The sequence below is a fragment of the Aquarana catesbeiana genome, linkage group LG08 (genome assembly GCF_042186555.1).
Source record: "Aquarana catesbeiana isolate 2022-GZ linkage group LG08, ASM4218655v1, whole genome shotgun sequence".
NCBI lineage: Eukaryota > Metazoa > Chordata > Amphibia > Anura > Ranidae > Aquarana > Aquarana catesbeiana.
The window spans coordinates 285,965,479-285,984,552 of record NC_133331.1 but is presented as its reverse complement, the minus strand read 5'-3'; the positions used below and the strand labels follow the sequence as shown (position 1 = coordinate 285,984,552).

At 45.6% G+C, this 19,074-nt stretch overlaps 1 protein-coding gene across 4 annotated transcripts in view; it reads left to right on the top strand.

Moving 5' to 3' along the window:
• LOC141106559 (NACHT, LRR and PYD domains-containing protein 3-like) overlaps positions 1 to 19,074 on the top strand; it is a 392,742-nt gene that overhangs the window by 127,492 nt on the left and 246,176 nt on the right. For all 4 annotated transcript variants that reach the window (XM_073597418.1, XM_073597419.1, XM_073597416.1 and 1 more), the window contains one exon: positions 12,872 to 13,042. In XM_073597418.1, coding sequence (XP_073453519.1) covers positions 12,872 to 13,042 — 171 coding nt within the window. The remainder of the gene's footprint in view (positions 1 to 12,871; positions 13,043 to 19,074) is intronic.

The following is a 19,074-nucleotide window of genomic DNA, read 5'->3' as shown; positions in this document are numbered from 1 at the left end:
GGCACCCTGGTATCTGTGGTCCTAACACTAAAATATGAGTGTCCCCACAGTGGAGGCACATGCATTCTGATGGATAAATGAGGGCAGGTGGACTGAAGGGGAGCCCGCCCCTTCTTAAAGGTACAGGAGCACACCAAACACCCAGCAAATAGCACAATGGCTGCAAAGGTGTTGGTGCGCTGCTGGACCAATACAAACACCAACGTGATAACAAAAAGCAGCGCACCAACACCTTTGCAGCCATTGTGCTATTTGCTGGGTGTTTGGTGTGCTCCTGTACCTTTAAGAAGGGGTGGGCTCCCCTTCAGTCCACCTGCCCTCATTTATCCATCAGAATGCATGTGCCTCCACTGTGGTGACACTCATATTTTAGTGTTAGGACCTCAGATACCAGGGTGCCGTGACGTGGCTCTGTGGCTCACGCATGTGTTTGCAAATGCATGCGGACTAAACCCCTGTTTTTAACGCATACTGTTAGACAGGTTTATTCGGTTGTCTGCGAGCTGGTGGTAAGTAGGCTTGGGTTTTTTTCCTGGGCATTCCCCAGGCTTTGTTGTTACCTGTTTTAGCCTTCCAATGCCGCTTACTGTGATAGCCAGCTATAGATGAGGGTGGTGGCAAGTTTTTTGTTATTGCGAGGACTCAGTAGCCTATCGGTAGCTATATGAATGAGTAAAATGTATTATGTGAGCACTACTGGGGACTTACAAGGGGGGGAGACTCCCACATGTAGCCAGTTCTCCCTGAAGACAGCGGTGTGCTTAAGTCTTCATCCCTTCCCTGGGAGATCTTCTGAGAGTCAGCTGGGTGGGCTGGTGAGGGCTAGTCTGGAGGACTGGAGTGGAGGAGTTAGCCTGGAGGGCTAGTGAAAGGGGCAGCTGCAGCCAGGTGGGTTGGCAGTGCCTGAAGAGGTGGTGCTGGGATCAGCAGCCACAGGAAGAAGAGTACAAGCTGGTCACTAGTTTTTTTTGACAGAAATAAAAAAGATGTATCTCTGTGCTGTGGTGGGGCGGCAGCTGACACAGATAAGTAATATACCAAACTTATAAATAATCTTAAGAAAAAGTGTGTAGTGCCAAAAATAAATGAACAGCGATGAGATGTGAATACTGTGTTATAAATGGACAGCACAAAGTCCAAAAAAGTGTTACAGTGAAAAATGCTAAAGTGAAAACAAATAATATTATATTTTTGTCAAAGGGGTCCCTCCTCAGGACCCCTTGATAACGTCCTATTGGACGAAAAGCTTTGGGGAGGAGACACTAGTGCCAACATCAGGCCACTCACTGATACCAGGTCAGCAGTGGCACCCATTGTCATATGTTTTATGATTCATTTTATTTTGGCTTTTAACATACAAACCCAATAAATACTACACTATGGAGACTTCATCTGGCTCCGGTGACCTTTATTTACTACAGCTACATCTGGATGGTGCGAGTTGCTGAACAGCCTTCCCCACAATAGATGGTGGATCTACACTGAGTGCGTGTTTTGCTGCTGTAATGGCAGCCAGCTTTTCCGGTGAGTGTCCATTTCACAGGGGTGCGGTGGATGAATCTGGAGCACTGTACTGGATCACCTCTTCACTTTTCAAGTCACCACCAATTATTTGTGCACATCTTTGCACTGAACTATTGTGTTTTCATCAATAAGTTTATATTGCTGATCCTATTATGGGACTGTGCATTTAAACCTATATTTTTCACTATATTGTTTTTCCATCCGCAAGATTGGCCTTATACAGTATATATATATATTTTTTTTTTTTCACTTTAGCATTTTTCACTTTAACACTTTTTTGGACTTTATTTCAATGTGCTGTCCATTTATAACACAATATTCACATCTCATCGCTGTTCATTTATTTTTGGCGCTACACACTTTTTCTTAACTGTATTTTTTTTGCTACACAACAAGGGGCCTTGGGTTCCTGTTTGTATTGGGACATTGCTAAAAATCGGACTGAGAACCTGTCAGATCTACAAACATTGATTCAGCTGGAGCAAGCAAGTGTGTGCAGGAGGAGTGTAAAGGATACTGTCTACATGTGGTAGTCTCCCCCCTTGTAAGACCCCAGTAGTGCTGACCTACTCTTGCTGTTCTCTCCTACTCCTGTGCCTCCAGGAAGGGCTTCCTCCGTGTGTTGTGGCATAATCCTTCCAGCATCTGAGCCCCGGCACAAAGTCACCCCCCCAAACTAGGGGCACCCCTGAGGGCCACCGACAGCTTCCTCAGCACTATATCTCCATCTTCCACCCGACTGCCCGTGCTGGCATGGCCCATGTCTATTTATGAGGTGAACTCTGCCCCCTGCCAGCCCACAACTGGGGATTGTCCGAGGCCTCATAAACATAGCTCCCAACTGTCCCTGATTTCAAGGGACTGTCCCTGATTTGGAGCAATGTCCCTCTGTTCCTCTTTCCTCCTCATTTGTCCCTCATTTTGGTCTGATCTATATAGACCTTTCATCCAAATTCTAAATTGCTGCATTTGTTAATTTTAAAAGTCAATATAAAGGAATATTAGTGGTAAAAAAAGCACTTGTGGATTTTATTAACCTTTTTTTTTTTGGTTATGTCCCCTTTTAACCACTTCAGCCCCGGAAGGATTTACCCCCTTCCTGACCAGAGCACTTTTTACAATTTGGCACTGCGTCGCTTTAACTGCTAATTGCGCGGTCATGCAATGCTGTACCCAAATGAAATTTGCGTCCTTTTCTTCCCACAAATAGAGCTTTCTTTTGATGTTATTTGATCACCTCTGCGGTTTTTATTTTTTGCGCTATAAACGGAAAAAGACCGAAAATTTTAAAAAAAATAACATTTTCTACTTTTTGTTATAAAAAAAATCCAATAAACTCAATTTTAGTCATACATTTAGGCCAAAATGTATTCGGCCACATGTCTTTGGTAAAAAAAATGTCAATAAGCGTATATTTATTGGTTTGCGCAAAAGTTATAGCGTCTACAAACTAGGGTACATTTTCTGTAATTTACACAGCTTTAATGCCGTGTACACACGGTCTGACTTTTCGTCTACAAAAGTCCGACGGACACCGATGGACAAAATACGGCTGACAATCTGATCGTGTGTGGGCTTCCCCGGACTTTCAGCGGACTTTTCCAGCCGCAAATCTGACGTACTTTAGATTTGAAACATGCTTCAAATCTTTACGTCGTAACTACGCCGGACCCAGAAATCCACTCGTCTGTGTGCTAGTCCGACGGACAAAAACCCACGCTAGGTCAGCTATTGGCTACTGGCTATCAACTTCCTTATTTTAGTCCGGTGTACGTCATCACGTACGAATCCGTCGGACTTTTGTGTGATCATATGTAGGCAAGTCCGTTCATTAGAAAGTCTGCCGCAAGTCCACCGCAAGTCCACCAAAAGTCCGCCAAATGTCCGTCGAAAGTCTGTCGGACAGGCTGTCGGACTTTTGTAGCTGAAAAGTCCGACCGTGTGTACACGGCATTAGTTTATGTCTGCCTATGTCATTTCTTGAGGTGCTAAAATGGCAGGGCAGTACAAACCCCCCCAAATGACCCCATTTTGGAAAGTAGACACCCCAAGGAAATTGCTAAGAGGCATGTTGAGCCCATTGAATATTATTATTTTTTTGTCCCAAGTGATTGAATAATGACAAAAAAAAATTACAAAAAGTTGTCACAAAATGATATATTGCTCACACAGGCCATGGGCATATGTGGAATTGCACCCCAAAATACATTCAGCTGCTTCTCCTGAGTACGGGGATACCACATGTGTGGGACTTTTTGGGAGCCTAACCGCATACGGGGCTCCGAAAACCAATCACCGCCTTCAGGATTTCTAAGGGTGTACATTTTTGATTTCACTCCTCACTACCTATCACAGCTTTGAAGGCCATAAAATGCCCAAATGGCACAAAACCCCCCCAAATTACCCTATTTCAGAAAGTAGACACCCCAAGCTATTTGCTGAGAGGCATGGTGAGTCCATGGAATATTTTATATTTTGACACAAGTTGCAGGAAAGTGACACTTTTTTTTTGCATTTTTGAACCCCCAAAAATTAAATATTTTTTTAAAACAAATGCCCTACAGATTAAAATGGTGGATGTTTTATTTATTTTTTTCACACAGTATTTGTGCAGCGATTTTTCAAACGCATTTTTTGGGGAAAAAACACACTTTTTTAAATTTTAATGCACTAAAACACACTATATTGCCCAAATGTTTGATGAAATAAAAAAGATGATCTTAGGCCGAGTACATGGATACCAAACATGACATGCTTTAAAATTGCGCACAAACGTGCAGTGGCAACAAAATAACTATTTTTAAAAGCCTTTAAAAGCCTTTACAGGTTACCACTTTAGATTTACAGAGGAGGTCTACTGCTAAAATTACTACCCTTGATCTGACCTTCGCGGTGATACCTCACATGCATGGTGCAATTGCTGTTTATATTTGATGCCAGACCGACGCTTCCATTCGCCTTAGTGCGAGAGCAGGGGGGGGGGGGACAAGGGTGCTTTATTTTTTCCTTTTTTTTTGCTTTTTTATCTTATTTTTAAACTGTTCCTTTCATTTTTTTTAATGATTTTTATTGTTATCCCAGGGAATGTAAATATCCCCTATAATAGTTATAGGTAGTGACAGGTACTCTTTTTTGAAAAAATTGGGGTCTATTAGACCCTAGATCTCTCCTCTGCCCTCAAAGCATCTGACCACACCAAGATCGGTGTGATAAAATGCTTCCCCAATTTCCCAATGGCGCTGTTTACATCCGGCGAAATCTAAGTCATGAAATGCTCATAGCTTCCGGTTTCTTAGGCCATAGAGATGTTTGGAGCCTCTCTGGTCTTCTATTCAGCTCTATGGTCAGCTGGCTGAATCACCGGCTGCATTCTCAGGTTCCCTGTTGAGACAGGAGGGCCAGAGAAAAATACGGAAGACGGTGGGGGGGGGGCATTCCCTCCCACTGCTTGTAAAAGCAGTCTAGAGGCAAATTAGCCTCTAGGATTGCTTTTACATGAAAGCTGACCGCTGGCTGAAAAGAATCATACCAAGATGATACCTAAACCTGCAGGCATCTTTCTGGTATAACCACTAAAAGTCGTGAATTGCATACCTGAAAACAAAAAAATGGTTAACAATAAAACACAGTAAACGGTAAAGTATAAAAAATTGCATAACTGAAAAGCAAACATGATAAAACATAATAACAATAAAACATTGCAGAATAGAATACAGTAAAAAAGAGCAAAACAATAGAGAGAGAATAGAGAGAGAGAGAACAATGAAACAACTATTTTTTTTATTTTATATATTTTTTTGTGTTTTTGTTTTTACACTTTTTTTTGTAACTGTAACTTTTATAACTGTAACCGGTTCCAGGTTCGGGTCTCTCAAAATGCGATGGCATCTTGGGAGACCCTGTGAAAGTGTGTCCTAGTCTGTGCAATGCTGTACCCTATGCTAATACTTAACTAGTGAATGGTAGCATTCAAAACATTCACCAATGCAAAGACCAGGATTGTCAGGACAGGAGGGACAATAATAGCGGGTGTCACACCTATATCCGCGCTTTCTGCAGACACAACATCTTTTTGGGGGGGTTAGTTGGGTAGGGGTACTCAGGAGGACATAAAGAAAATGCCTCTCATGCAGCCGACTGCATTTGGTTGGGGATGTGAATGGGGGAAGTACGGGAGCTGCAGAAGTGGTGGGTTCCCAATTAGGATTGGCGAATGCAGCAGGAAGGGCATTATGGGAACGACGGGCCTGTTTGTCTTCTTGGTGGCAGTGGGACACTACTTGTGCTTGCCACCTCACCAGCTTGAACTGCACTTATGGGACTCGCCACGTCACCAAGTGTTACTGCAGTGCTGGTTTGACTATGACTGGGGTGTACTAGGCTGCTGGCGCTTGCCAGTTCGCCAAAACACTACAAAAAAACTGTTAGCGATCGCAGGGACCAGGCCTGACTCTGCGAACGCTGCAGTTATGTGTTTAGTGTTTTGTAAGTGACAGTGATCGATCGAAACTGCACTTGGGTGGGCTGGGCTGGGCCGGGCGGAGGGGCAAAACGCAGGTGCTAGCAGGTATCTGGGCTGATCCCGTTTAACACTGCGTTTTTGGGAACCCTAAACTGCGGGGGTTGCTAGTATAGATCTGATCGGATCAGATATTGATCCGTTCAGATACTATACCACTAAGGGAGGTCTATGGTGCGTGCGTGGGTGTTAGCTGTACTGGCGCTAACCTGACGCTGCCTGGGGCTGGTGCTTGCCAGTTCACCAAAATGCTACCAAAAAAAACTGTTAGCGATCGCAGGGATCAAGCCTGACTCTGCGAACACTGCAGTTATGCGTTTAGTGTTTTGTAAGTGACAGTGATCGATTGACACTGCACTTGGGTGGGCTGGGCCGGGCGGAGGGGCAAAACGTAGGTGCTAGCAGGTATCTGGGCTGATCCCGCTAACACTGCGTTTTTGGGAATCCTAAACTGCTGGGGTTGCTAGTATAGATCTGATCGGATCAGATATTGATCTGTTCAGATACTATACCACTAAGGGAGGTGTATGCTGCGTACGTGTATGTTAGCGGTACTGGCGCTAAGCTGACGCTGCCTGGGGCGACGCATATCACCGCCGGGCGATCAGGGGGCTAAACCTTTATTCGGTAATAAACGGCGGGTGCCCTGACACTATAAAAAATAAACGAACTAACCAGCATCACCCGTAACAGTTATACGGTGATCACTGGTGAAAGGGTTAACTAGGGGGCAATCAAGGGGTGAAAACATTAATTAGATAGTATATGGGGGTCCCTGTCGCTATAAAACACTGACGGCGAACCTAAATATTTACCTCCCTAACTAGCGTCCCCAGTGACACTAATACAGCGATCAGAAAAATGATCGCTTAGCGACACTGGCGACGGGGGGTGATCAAGGGGTTAAAACTTTATTAGGGGGGGTTAGGGGGGTACCCTAGACCTAAAGGGGGCTAACACTAACTGCCCTACCACACTAACTGTCACAAACTGACACCATGCAGTAATCAGAAAAAAAAAAACTGCTTGGTGTCAGTGTGACGGGGGGGAGGGGTGATTGGGGGTGATCGGGGGGGATCGGGGGGTGATGGGGGTGTAAAGTGTGCCTGGCATGTTCTACTGTGTGTGTGTTTTACACTCACATTGCAGTCTTCTCTCCTCGGCGCCGGAACGGAAAATACCAAGCCGAGGAGAGATTACATCATTTCCTTTGCTGCTGTTTAGCATACAGCAGCAGAGGAAGATTCTCATTGGCTGGGAGCGATCGCGAGGGGGGGCCACAAATGGATGGTCTCCCCTCACCTCTCATCGCTCCCAGACACAAGCCGACCGCCTCGGGCACCGGGGGGTCCAATCGGACCCCCCGCCCGCGGGAGGCAGATCACGTACAGGTAAGTGATTCTGCCTGCCTGCGCCATTCTGCTGACGTATATCAGCGTGAGGTGGTCGGCAAGTGGTTAAGGGGCATGGCAGGGGGCATGTCCTATGCCTACATATGTTTGCTAGTAGGTGTCCCTCATTCCCACCTTGAAATGTTGGGAGGTATGCTTATAAATATTCCAGGCAGCTCCTCCTAACCTCCACCCACCAGCTTTAGAAGATTCTACAACCTTCTAGATCAGGGGGAAGCACCAAAGGAGCTGTCAGGATGAGTCATCCAGCCCTGAGTCACTGAACCCTGACCTATATTCACAGCTCGGGCTTAGCCCTGAGCTAACTAAATTTTGCCTACACTAACAAAACCTATACTACATCTAGCACACACTAGAGGGTTCTACACAGAGGAGACAGAGAAGAGGTGGAAAGAGCAAAAAGGCTCAAATAGACCACAGTCCTGTCCCTGACACAGTGAAGATTTTTAATTTAGCTTCTCATGCCTTTACTCAAGAAACATCACTCTTGAAAAATGGTCTTAATTTTGCGCCCACCAGTTTACCCAATTCTTTCACACGTCTTAAATTTTCATAAACCAGTTATTTCATTAAAGAACTTTCAGCCCTCAAAACATATAACCCCACACCTGTTCCTGAGCTGATGTCAGCCCCCTGAAGTGATGACGACAATACGGCCTTACATATATTAGGGGAGTTATGGTCTGATACATCCCCATAGTACATACTGATTTCCCCCCCATCAACTTTCAGTCCAGTTTATGCTAAAGTGACATTTATTGATACAGTCTACCAAGTCACTTTTTCAGATATTCTTGAATTTTGTTCCACAGCTCATTCTTCTGACCCTAGACCCCTTAAAGTGGAGCTCCACCCTAAAGTGGAACTTCCGCTCGTCTGATTCCTCTCCCCTCCGGTGCCACAATTGGCACCTTTCAGGGGGGAGAGGGTGCAGATACCTGTATAATACAGGTATCTGGACCCACTTCCGGGCTAAGATAGCCGCAGAATATCCGCAGATACCCACCCCCCATTATGTTCTGGGAAACACACAGTTCCCAGAACACAATGGGGACCAGTGAAGACGCGCAACATGACTCGCGCATGCGCAGTAGGGTACCGGGCAGGGAAGCCGCAACACTTCACTTCCTGATTCCCTGACTGAGGATGGCGGCGGGGGCAGCTGAAGAGACGAGTGATTGCTCGTCTTCTGCTGCCGACATCGCTGGACCCTGGGACAGGTAAGTGTCCATTTATTAAAAGTCAACAGCTGCAGTATTTGTAGCTGCTGGCTTTTAATATTTTTTTTAAGGTGGAGCTCCGCTTTAACCTCACCCACCTGCAGAGAAGATCCTTAAAATCTCTAGCTGAGAATAATGAATTCATTGTCAGACAGGCTGAGGGAGGTGGCATAGTCCTACAGAACAAATCCGACTACCTCGCTGAAGCGGTTTGGCTACTTTCGGTTGATGCTATCTACCTTAAACTTCCTCAAGATCCTCTACCAGGGTACTAAGCAGAATTAAAACCTTTATTAGATTTGCCCATGGCTAATAATGTTATTGATAAAAGGGATTTTCTGTTTATTCTGTTTATCTATAAGGATTTATAGGGCACGCTTACTTTTACCACCTTCCTAAAGCACATAAGAATCCCCTCAATCTTCCAGGAATGCCCATTGTGGCCTCCATAGAGTGTTACCAGCAGGCTCTCCCAGTATATTGATTTTTTTACAGCACATAGTGCAGTCATATCCTTAATATGTGAAAGGCTGTTTACAATTATGGGATACCCTTAGTAATTACACATGGCAATCCTCCTACTACTTGCTTTCTTTAAGACGTTCAGTCATTTTATTCTTCTATCCCTCATAAAGTGGGGCTTACTGATCTGCACTATTTCCTCACTAGGGAGTCCCAGTTGAATATTGCCCAGGCCCAGTTTATCACAGAGGGTACTTGCTTCTGTTTGGAGCATAATTATTTTACCTTTCACAGTGGGGCACTGTAATGGGTGCATTCTTTGCACCTTGCTATGCCAACCTCACCATAGGTTGGTGGGAGGAGTCCCGTATCTGGAGGAATAACCCTTTGCTGCCCTTATTACCTTTTATGGATAGTACATTGACAATGTCATTGTTATGGATCTCCCACCATGATTGAACCTTTTGTGCAGCATTGCAATGACAACACCCTTGGTCTGTCTTTCACACATGTGTGGGACCCCTCCACCCTGGTGTTTCTTAAGCCCACTTCGGGAAAGTCTTATCTGCACTATCAGAGCTGTCATCACCCAAAATGAGTTCAAAATATTCCTAAGGGACAGTTTAGCCAGATTTGTAGGAAGTGTACTTTAGATGAAGACTACTCCACCCAAAGCCAAATCCTCAAGAATAGACAGAATTAAAAAAGATGCTCCAGGACTGGGCGCAACACTCTACATGAAAGCTGCTGCATCGTCCTGCCGTCCCCAGCCTGCCTCCGCTTCTTGTACAGACAGGTCCGCACTTGGTGATGATCCTGCATATTCAGGCTGCCTAGTAACCGCTGTAGTAGTGGGCGGCGCCACCTGCTGACTCCCTCCACGCGCGCCGGACCTGCCTCTTCTTTCCCTCTGCTCAGTCCACACTGAAGGAGGAGCTGGGGCCCGCCTCTTCTGCCCTGCCTGTCTGTGCGCTCCACCCTCCAAGCTGGGCACACTCACGCTGCCTCCCGACTCTCTTGGCTTCGCCTCCTCGTCCTGGCTTCTTCCAGGTGGCTTGCTCCTCTTCACACGCCGGCGCTGTCTCCTCCGTGCACCTGCAGCTGGAACCCCCACTGTCTTCTGTTCTGGTAAGACCGCATCAGGTGCGCCTCTGGCTTCAAAGCTCCCGGGTTCCTCCGCTGTCCCTAGGCTGGGCATCCAGCTCCAAGCAGCTTCTCAGCCAAGCCTCTCCACCACTGCTCTCTGCTTTCTGAATAAACTGTCTCAACAGCGACTCCATCTTGAGGCCCACTGCTCAGTGCTGCTCAGCTACTTGCTAGAAGGTCCAAAGAGGACCATTTCCTGTTCTGGCCCCCTTTTAACAGCTCCCTGCCTGTTCCAGCACCTTCCAGGTGTTCCCATTGGCCATACCTGACTCACCTGTGAAACCTGCAATCTTCTTAAAGGGGCAGCATACCCACCAACCCCTTACCCTATACCTGTAAATGAAATGAAGGGAAAAGGGGGGGTAGCTGCGGACCCATGAAGGAGGGTCCAAAAGGTTGTGCCCTCCTTTTACATACCTCCTTCACAGCAGGACAAAGGAGCAGATGCAGGAATGTCCTTCCCAATCCGGGATTGTTGGGAGGGATGTCTACAGGATTTAGGAACAAACATTGTTTGTGAGGGCCTCAAACATTCACACTACACCCTGCCACAGGTGAGGTCAGGATTATAGAATAATGTGTATAATAAATTGCAGGACTCTGAATAAAACTCATTTCTGAAGGTCTCAGACATTGACTGTACCCAGGCAGTCAGTCATCAAAACTCCTTTTCAACCACTGTTAGAAATCACGGGCCCCGTACAGCCTACCTGATGGGGTCCCCCTAGACCCCACCCCTGACCCAGTCCTGCCAGCTACCAATGTTTTCTTGGGACTAAGAGCTGTTTTTGGCGGCTCAGTCTTTGTGCACAGGGGGCGCTCTCTTACATAAACATGACCTGCCAGGCGAGGCACATGTGCGGCGTGTGAGTGTTAAAGCCCAGCTTTTTGCCCCTGCACATATGGGTTACTGGGGTATAAAGGGGTTAAAGGACAGTGGTTAGCACCCCCAATACAAGTGTACAGTAGTGTCTCCCTATACTTGTCATCAGCATTATGGTAATCACTCAGCACAGCAGGTGCTGTATGGCTCTGTCAGTGTCCATGGCTGTTGTGTGCTGACTCTCTTACGGCTAGGGTTGTCACCTTTTCTTCAAGACAAACCCCAACACTTTAGAGGCACACAGCAATTTTTATTATACATATATTTTGCTAATAAATAAAATTTCTAATTATATGAAGTAAATAACAAGAGTCCCTCTTTACATCAGAGTCCACAGAGTTTACCTTTTATATCTGAACTCGCAGAGTTCCCTTTCACTGTAAGGGGGGACTCTGCAGACTCTGATGTAAGGGAGAACTCTGGGGACTCTGAAATAAGGGATGCTCTGGGAACCCTGATTTGGGGAACACTGAGAACTCTGATGTATGGAGAGGACTGTGATGTAAGGGGGAACACTGTGGCCTCTGGTGTAAAAGGGAACTCTGAGAAACCTGATTTACCTTAGTGTACTCACTCAGAGGCAGGAGAGAGAAGGGGGAGACTTCAGTCACAGACAGGGATGGATGGTGAGCTCACTCACCCCTTGGCAGTCAGCACTTCTCATCCAGATGTATCTGAGGCTGCTGGACTTCAAATTTCCGGCCCCAACTTTCCTTTTCTTAGACACATCCCTGGGCATTGGAGTGTGGGCAGACACAGAGGGGTAGGGGTGGGAGGAAGAGGTGCAGATTGAGCCCTCTCTCATCTCCTGTCTGTGTGTGTGTTTGGGGGGGATTGTAAGTGATGGCTTTGGGCAGCATGAAAGAGAGTGTAACAGACACTCTCAGCTTAGACAACTGCAGCCAGAAACCCTGTTGGGAAGCCATAGTCCAGTCTGAATAAGGTGTCTGGGTTTCAGGCAGTCTGAAACCCGGACGCATGATTCCAAACCCGAACTGTCCAGGTGAATCCCGGACAGGTGGCAACCCTAGTTACGGCTGTACTGTTACACTCTGAAACACACAGTACAACCATAAGTTATCAAAGCCAGCACCCAACAACCATGAACACTGACAGAGCCATACAGCGCCTGCTGTGCTGTGTGATTACCATAATGCTGATGATCATAAAATAAGCACAGTGAGACATCTGGGGACTCAGAAGCAGATATTAGTGTAACTCACAGTGCAGCCACAACATCCGCCGCTGACGACATTAGACTTGCTGGTCCCTGCTGTCAGGCACTTCACATCAGGGAGGGAGCGGAGCACTTACATGCAATCACTCCACCAGGGAGGACAGTGGGCAGCTGGTCGGAACTACAACATGCGGCACAGAATTATGTACCTGCACCCCGCAATAGAAAAAAGTCCCTCTTCTGCACTCACCTACTGGGCCCCACTGTTGGGCCGATGGGACCCATAAAAATGTAATTATACAACCCCCCTAAGCAAGTAGAAAGGTGGTGTAGTTTAGGAAGCCCTTTTTCTTATTTGGGAGAAATGAACTGCCCGAGCCCCCCTGTTTAGCTGATGGGGCCTGGGCCCACTACAACAGGACCAGTTGTACTGCCTTATCAGCGGCCCTATTTGTGAGGGTCTCTGACATTGACTGTACCCAGATGGAGCTGAGCTGAGATTACACTGTAAATGTTTTTCCTCTACAGATTGGAATTATGTTCATTGACTCCTTCATGCTGTGATGTCCTCCGCTCTCTTCTAATCACAAACCGATCTCTCATCAGTCTGGATTTATCTGGGAACATATTGAAGGACTCTGGAATTGAACTTCTGTGTGAGGGACTCAGAGATCCACGCTGTACCCTACAGGAACTTAGGTAAGAATTACACTATAAACTAAACTTTTTATCAATTTGCAGGACTGTGAATTAAATTTCCACTGTGAACATTTCAGACAACTGAGTGGTACCATATAGGAATGTTTGTGTGTTTTGATTTTTCTCTGCAGCATCGACTTTTGTAGTTTGACTTCCTTGAGCTGTATTGACCTCCGATCTGCCCTTATTGCCAATTGATCTCTCACCATACTGGATTTATCACTGAATCCTCTAGAGCAGGGGAGTCAAACTCAATTTCATTGCAGACCGGATCAGCATTATGGTTGCCCTCAAAGAGCCTGTTGTATCTGTAATGCCGCGTACACACGGTCGGACTTTTCGTCTACAAAAGTCCGACAGCCTGTCCGACAGACTTCCGGCGGACTTTCGGCGGACTTGCAGCAGACTTTCTAACGAACGGACTTGCCTACACACGACCACACAAAAGTCCGACGGATTCGTACGTGATGACGTACACCGGACTAAAATAAGGAAGTTCATAGCCAGTAGCCAATAGCTGCCCTAGCGTGGGTTTTTGTCCGTCGGACTAGCACACAGACGAGCGGATTTCGGGGTCCGTCGTAGTTACGACGTAAAGATTTGAAGCATGTTTCAAATCTAAAGTCCGTCGGATTTGAGGCTAAAAAAGTCAGTTGAAAGTCCGGAGAAGCCCACACACGATCGGATTACCAGCCAGCTTTAGTCCGTCGGCGTCCGTTGGACTTTTGTAGACGAAAAGTCCGACCGTGTGTACGCGGCATAAGACTACATGTCCACAGCACCCCACCCCCCTTACATCAGATATCAAGAGCCCCCCACCACCAGAAGAAAAGGACCAGAGAAGGGTGGGAGTCAGCTGCTGGAGTCTGCTGAATGCTGAGACCTAGGGAAGGCAGAGGTGAGGGGATGCTGCTGCTGCACAGAGAGGCACATGGTCTGTAGGACAAGTTCTGTCCTTTCTGCTGCTGACTGCTGAGATAGGGGATTAGGGAAGAGCCTCTCTGCAGCTGCATAGAGAAGCAGAGAATTTGGCAGAGGAATTCTGTCCTGTTTGCTGCCGACTACCGAAACAAGGTGGAGATGAGGGGGTGCCACAGCTGCAGGAGAGGTGCAAGAGCCACATGAAATGTCCTGGTGGGTGGGATTCGGCCCAAGGGCCTTGTGTTTGACACATGTGGACAGTGGAATAAACCTTCTTTGTGAGGGTCTCAGACATCCAGGCTGTACCCTGCAGTTACTGAGAGGAGAATTATACTATAAATGAAATATTGACATGCGGGACTATGAAATAAACTTTTTTAGGGTTACACACATCTGGGCTGTACCCTACAATATGATCAGTGTGTAGTGGTTACTCCCACGCTATCACTGTGTGTAGACTGGGGGGTCGGGGGTCCAGCTGCTGGGAGGACTCAGGAGCCTATGGGTAGCTATATAAATGAGTGAATTGTATTATGTTAGCACTACTGGGGACTTACAAGGGGGGGAGACTCCCACATGTAGCCAGTTCTCCCTGAAGACAGCGGTGTGCTTAAGTCTTCATCCCTTCCCTGGGAGATCTTCTGAGAGTCAGCTGGGTGGGCTGGTGAGGGCTAGTCTGGAGGACTGGAGTGGAAGAGTTAGCCTGGAGGGCTAGTGAAAGGGGCAGCTGCAGCCAGGTGGGTTGGCAGTGCCTGAAGAGGTGGTGCTGGGATCAGCAGCCACAGGAAGAAGAGTACAAGCTGGTCACTATTTTTTTTTACAGAAATAAAAAGATGTATCTCTGCGCTGTGGTGGGGCAGCAGCTGACACAGATAAGTAATATACCCAACCTATAAATAATGTTAAGAAAAAGTGTGTAGCTCCAAAAATAAATGAACAGTGATGAGAAGTGAATACTGTGTTATAAATGGACAGCACAAAGTTCAAAAAAGTGTTACAGTGAAAAATGCTAAAGTGAAAACAAATAATATTTTATTTTTATCAAGAGGTCCCTCCTCAGGACCCCTTGATAACATCCTATTGGACGAAAAGCTTCGGGGAGGAGACACTAGTGCCAACGTCAGGCCACTGACCGATACCGGGTCAGCAGTGGCACCCATTGTCATATGTTTTTATGATTTGTTTTATTTTGGCTTTTAACATACAAACCCAATAAATACTACACTATGGAGACTTCATCTGGCTCCCGGTGACCTTTATTTACTACAGCTACATCTGGATGGTGAGAGTTGCTGAACAGCCTTCCCCATAACAGATGGTGGATCTACACTGAGTGCGTGTTTTGCTGCTGTAATGGCAGCCAGCTTTTCCGGTGAGTGTCCATTTCACAGGGGTGCGGTGGATGAATCTGGAGCACTGTACTGGATCACCTCTTCACTTTTCAAGTCACCACCAATTATTTGTGCACATCTTTGCACTGAACTGATGTGTTTTCATCAATAAGTTTATATTGCTGATCCTATCATGGGACTGTGCATTTAAACCTATATTTTGCACTATATTGTTTTTTTTATTGTTGATTTCCATCCACAAGATTGGACTTTTATATATACTGTATATTTTTTTCACTTTAGCATTTTTCACTTTAACGCTTTTTTGGACTTTATTTCAATGTGCTGTCCATTTATAACACAATATTCACATCTCATCGCTGTTCATTTATTTTTGGCGCTACACACTTTTTCTTTAAATGGTTGTAAACCCTTTACAACCACTTTAAACTACAGACAAGCCTATAACTAGGCTTACCTGTAGCTGCACTGGATATCTCCTAAACCTGCACAGTTTAGGAGATATCCCTATATTTGCATGTACCAACGTCATCGGCACATGTGCACTTAAGCCAACTGAAGCAATGGCACGTACGTACATGTACATTCGCGGGAGTGACGTCATCTCAACTCTGGCCAATCACAGCGCCGGAGCTGCGATACCCGGAAGTAACCCCAGAGAGATGTGGCTGGCTGGAGGGGGGGACAAAGGATGGCTATGCATACTAGCTCATTATGCCTTTTGTCTTGCAGGTTTTTTTTTTTTTTTTACCCGGGTTAATAACCACTTTAAAGCGGGGGTCCACCTATCTATCGTTTTTTTTTTTTAAATTCATTTACAAACTTTTCTTCTCATGATTATCTACTCACATGTTCTGTGTAATTAGTCCGCCTGTGTCTGATTTCGTTGTAAAGAATAATTTATAAAATTCATTGAAGGCGGTTTCCATCTTCATTGTGGGCATTTGAAGCCCACAAGCATGTATTTCCTGGATGCTGTGAATGCTGTGCTCCCAGAATTCACCGAGATGTTGTGATGACGCTGTTGCACAATGCATGCTGGGAAGCCTGAGACTAGCTCCCAGGGGACTGTGGGAGGTCTGGGAGAGGCTAGAAACACGCCTACTCCCATGGGAGGAAAACCAGGAAGTGCTAAGAAGATTAGAAAAAAAAGGTAATTACGGCGATTTAAATTTTTTTACACAGCATGTCAGCATCTAGACAAGGAAGAGAATGCATAGAGATAATGTTCAAAATTTGGGTGGAACCCCGCTTTAACTGTATTTTTTTTTGCTACACAACAAGGGGCCTTGGGTTCCTGCTTGTAATGGGACATTGCTAAAAATCTGACTGAGAACCTGTCAGATCTACAAACATTGATTCAGCAAGCAAGTGTGTGCAGGAGGAGTGTAAAGGATACTGTCTACATGTGGCAGTCTCCCCCCTTGTAAGACCCCAGTAGTGCTGACCTACTCTTGCTGTTCTCTCTTGCTCCTGTGCCTCCAGGAAGGGCTTCCTCCATGCGTTGTGGTATAATCCTTCCAGCATCTGAGTCCCGGCACAAAGTCACCCCCCCAAACTAGGGGCACTTCTGAGGGCCACCAACAGCTTCCTCAGCACTATATCTCCATCTTCCACCCGACTGCCCGTGCTGGCATGACCCATGTCTATTTATGAGGTAAACTTTGCCCCCTGTCAGTCCACTACTGGGGATTGTCTGAGGCCTCATAAATATTCCAGGCAGCTCCTCCTAACCTCCACCCACCAGCTTTAGAAGATTCTACAACCTTCTAGACAAGGGAAAGAACCAAAGGAGCTGTCAGGATGAGTCCTCCAGCCCTGAGTCACTGAACCCTGACCTATATTCACAGCTCGGGCTTAGCCCTGAGATAACTAAATTTTGCCTACACTAACAAAACCTATACTACATCTAGCACACACTAGAGGGTGCTACACAGAGGAGACAGAGAAGAGGTAGAAAGGACAAAAAGGCTCAAATAGACCACAGTCCTGTCCCTGACACAGTGAAAATGTTTAATTTAGCTTCTCATGCCTTTACTCAAGAAACATCACTCTTGAAAAATGGTTTACCCAATTATTTCACATGTCTTACATTTTCATATACCACAGTTATTTCATTAAAGAACTTTCAGCCCTCAAAACATATAACCCCACACCTGTTCCTGAGCTGATGTCAGCCCCCTGAAGTGATGATGACAATACGGCCTTACATATATTAGGGGAGTTATGGTCTGATACATGCTCAACTGATCTTACTCTCCCTTCTGATTCTATGGACATCCCCATAGTACATACTGATTTCCCCCATCCACTTTCAAGCCAGTTCATGCTAAAGTGTCATTTATTGATACAGTCTACAAAGTCACTTTTACAGATATTGTTGAATTTTGTTCCACAGCTCATTCTTCTGACCCCTTAACCTCACCAACCCGCAGAGAAGATCCTTAAAATCTCTAGCTGAGAATAAGGAATTTGTTGTCAGACAGGCTAAGGGAGGTGGCATAGTCCTACAGAACAAATCAGAGTACCTCGCTGAAGTCCAAATATGAAAAACAGGTTTGCCCCAGTAAATTACCCCCTCCAAAAAAAACTACATCTGACTCTCTAGCCATCTTCTATAACATAGTGGGGATGTTCCAATGTAGGAAATTTAAATATAAAATTTGCAAATTTGTCAATCATGGTTCTAAAAAATGTATTTAACCACTTACGGACCGCCGCACGCCGATATACGTCCTGACTTTGAAGAGGAACATCATTGTTATGACAGCAGCTAGCTGCCATAACTTCGGTATCTTCTTCTTCAGCCGGTGGTCCACTTTCCGATAAGAGTGGTCTCTGCAGCGGATTCACCATGAGATCACTTTTATCGGCGGGGGAGAGGCCCCGTCCAGCCGCGTTCCGGTTCTCCCCGCCGCTTACCGGAGCCATCGGCAGTGGTGGAGGCAATCGGATGTTGCTCCTTGCTGGGTATGGAGATGAGTGGGGGAGATGGCCTCCACCCATCTCCATAACATTGTTGAGCGGAAGCGACATCAAAATGTAACTTCCGCTCATAGCTCTTAAAGGGCCATTTTTTTTAAATGACAAATTTTTTTTTCTTTTAATTGGATTTTAGTGTAAACATGAGATCTGAGGTCTTTTTGACCCCAGATCTCATATTTAGGAGGTCCTGTCATGCTTTTTTTTCTATTATTAAGGGATATTCACATTCCTTGTAATAGGAATAAAAGTGACACTTTTTTAAAAAAGAACAGTGTAAAAATTAAAAATGAAAGGTAAAATAAATAATAATAAAACATTTTTCTAGCCCTAGGCCTCCTCTGTAACTCAAAACATGTAACCGGTAGAATTTGTTTAACGTCGCCTATGGAGGTTTTAAAGGGTAAATGTTTGTCGCCATTCCACGCGCGGACGCAATTTTGAAGCGTGACATGTTGGGTATCAATTTACTCGGCGTAACATTATCTTTCACAATATAAAAAAAATTGGGCTAACTTTACAGTTGTCTTATTTTTAATTCAAAAAAGTGTATTTTTTCCAAAAAAAAAGTAAGACCGCTGTGCAAATATGGTGTGACAGAAAGTATTGCAACGACTGAAATTTTATTCTCTAGGGTGTTAGAAAAGATGTTTGGGGCTTCTTAATAAATTTCTAGCAAAGAAACCTGTTTTTAACTTGTAAACAACAAATCTCAAAAAGAGGCTCGGTCCTTAAGTGGTTAACCAGTTCCTTTTTGTCCTGTGCCACCGAATACGT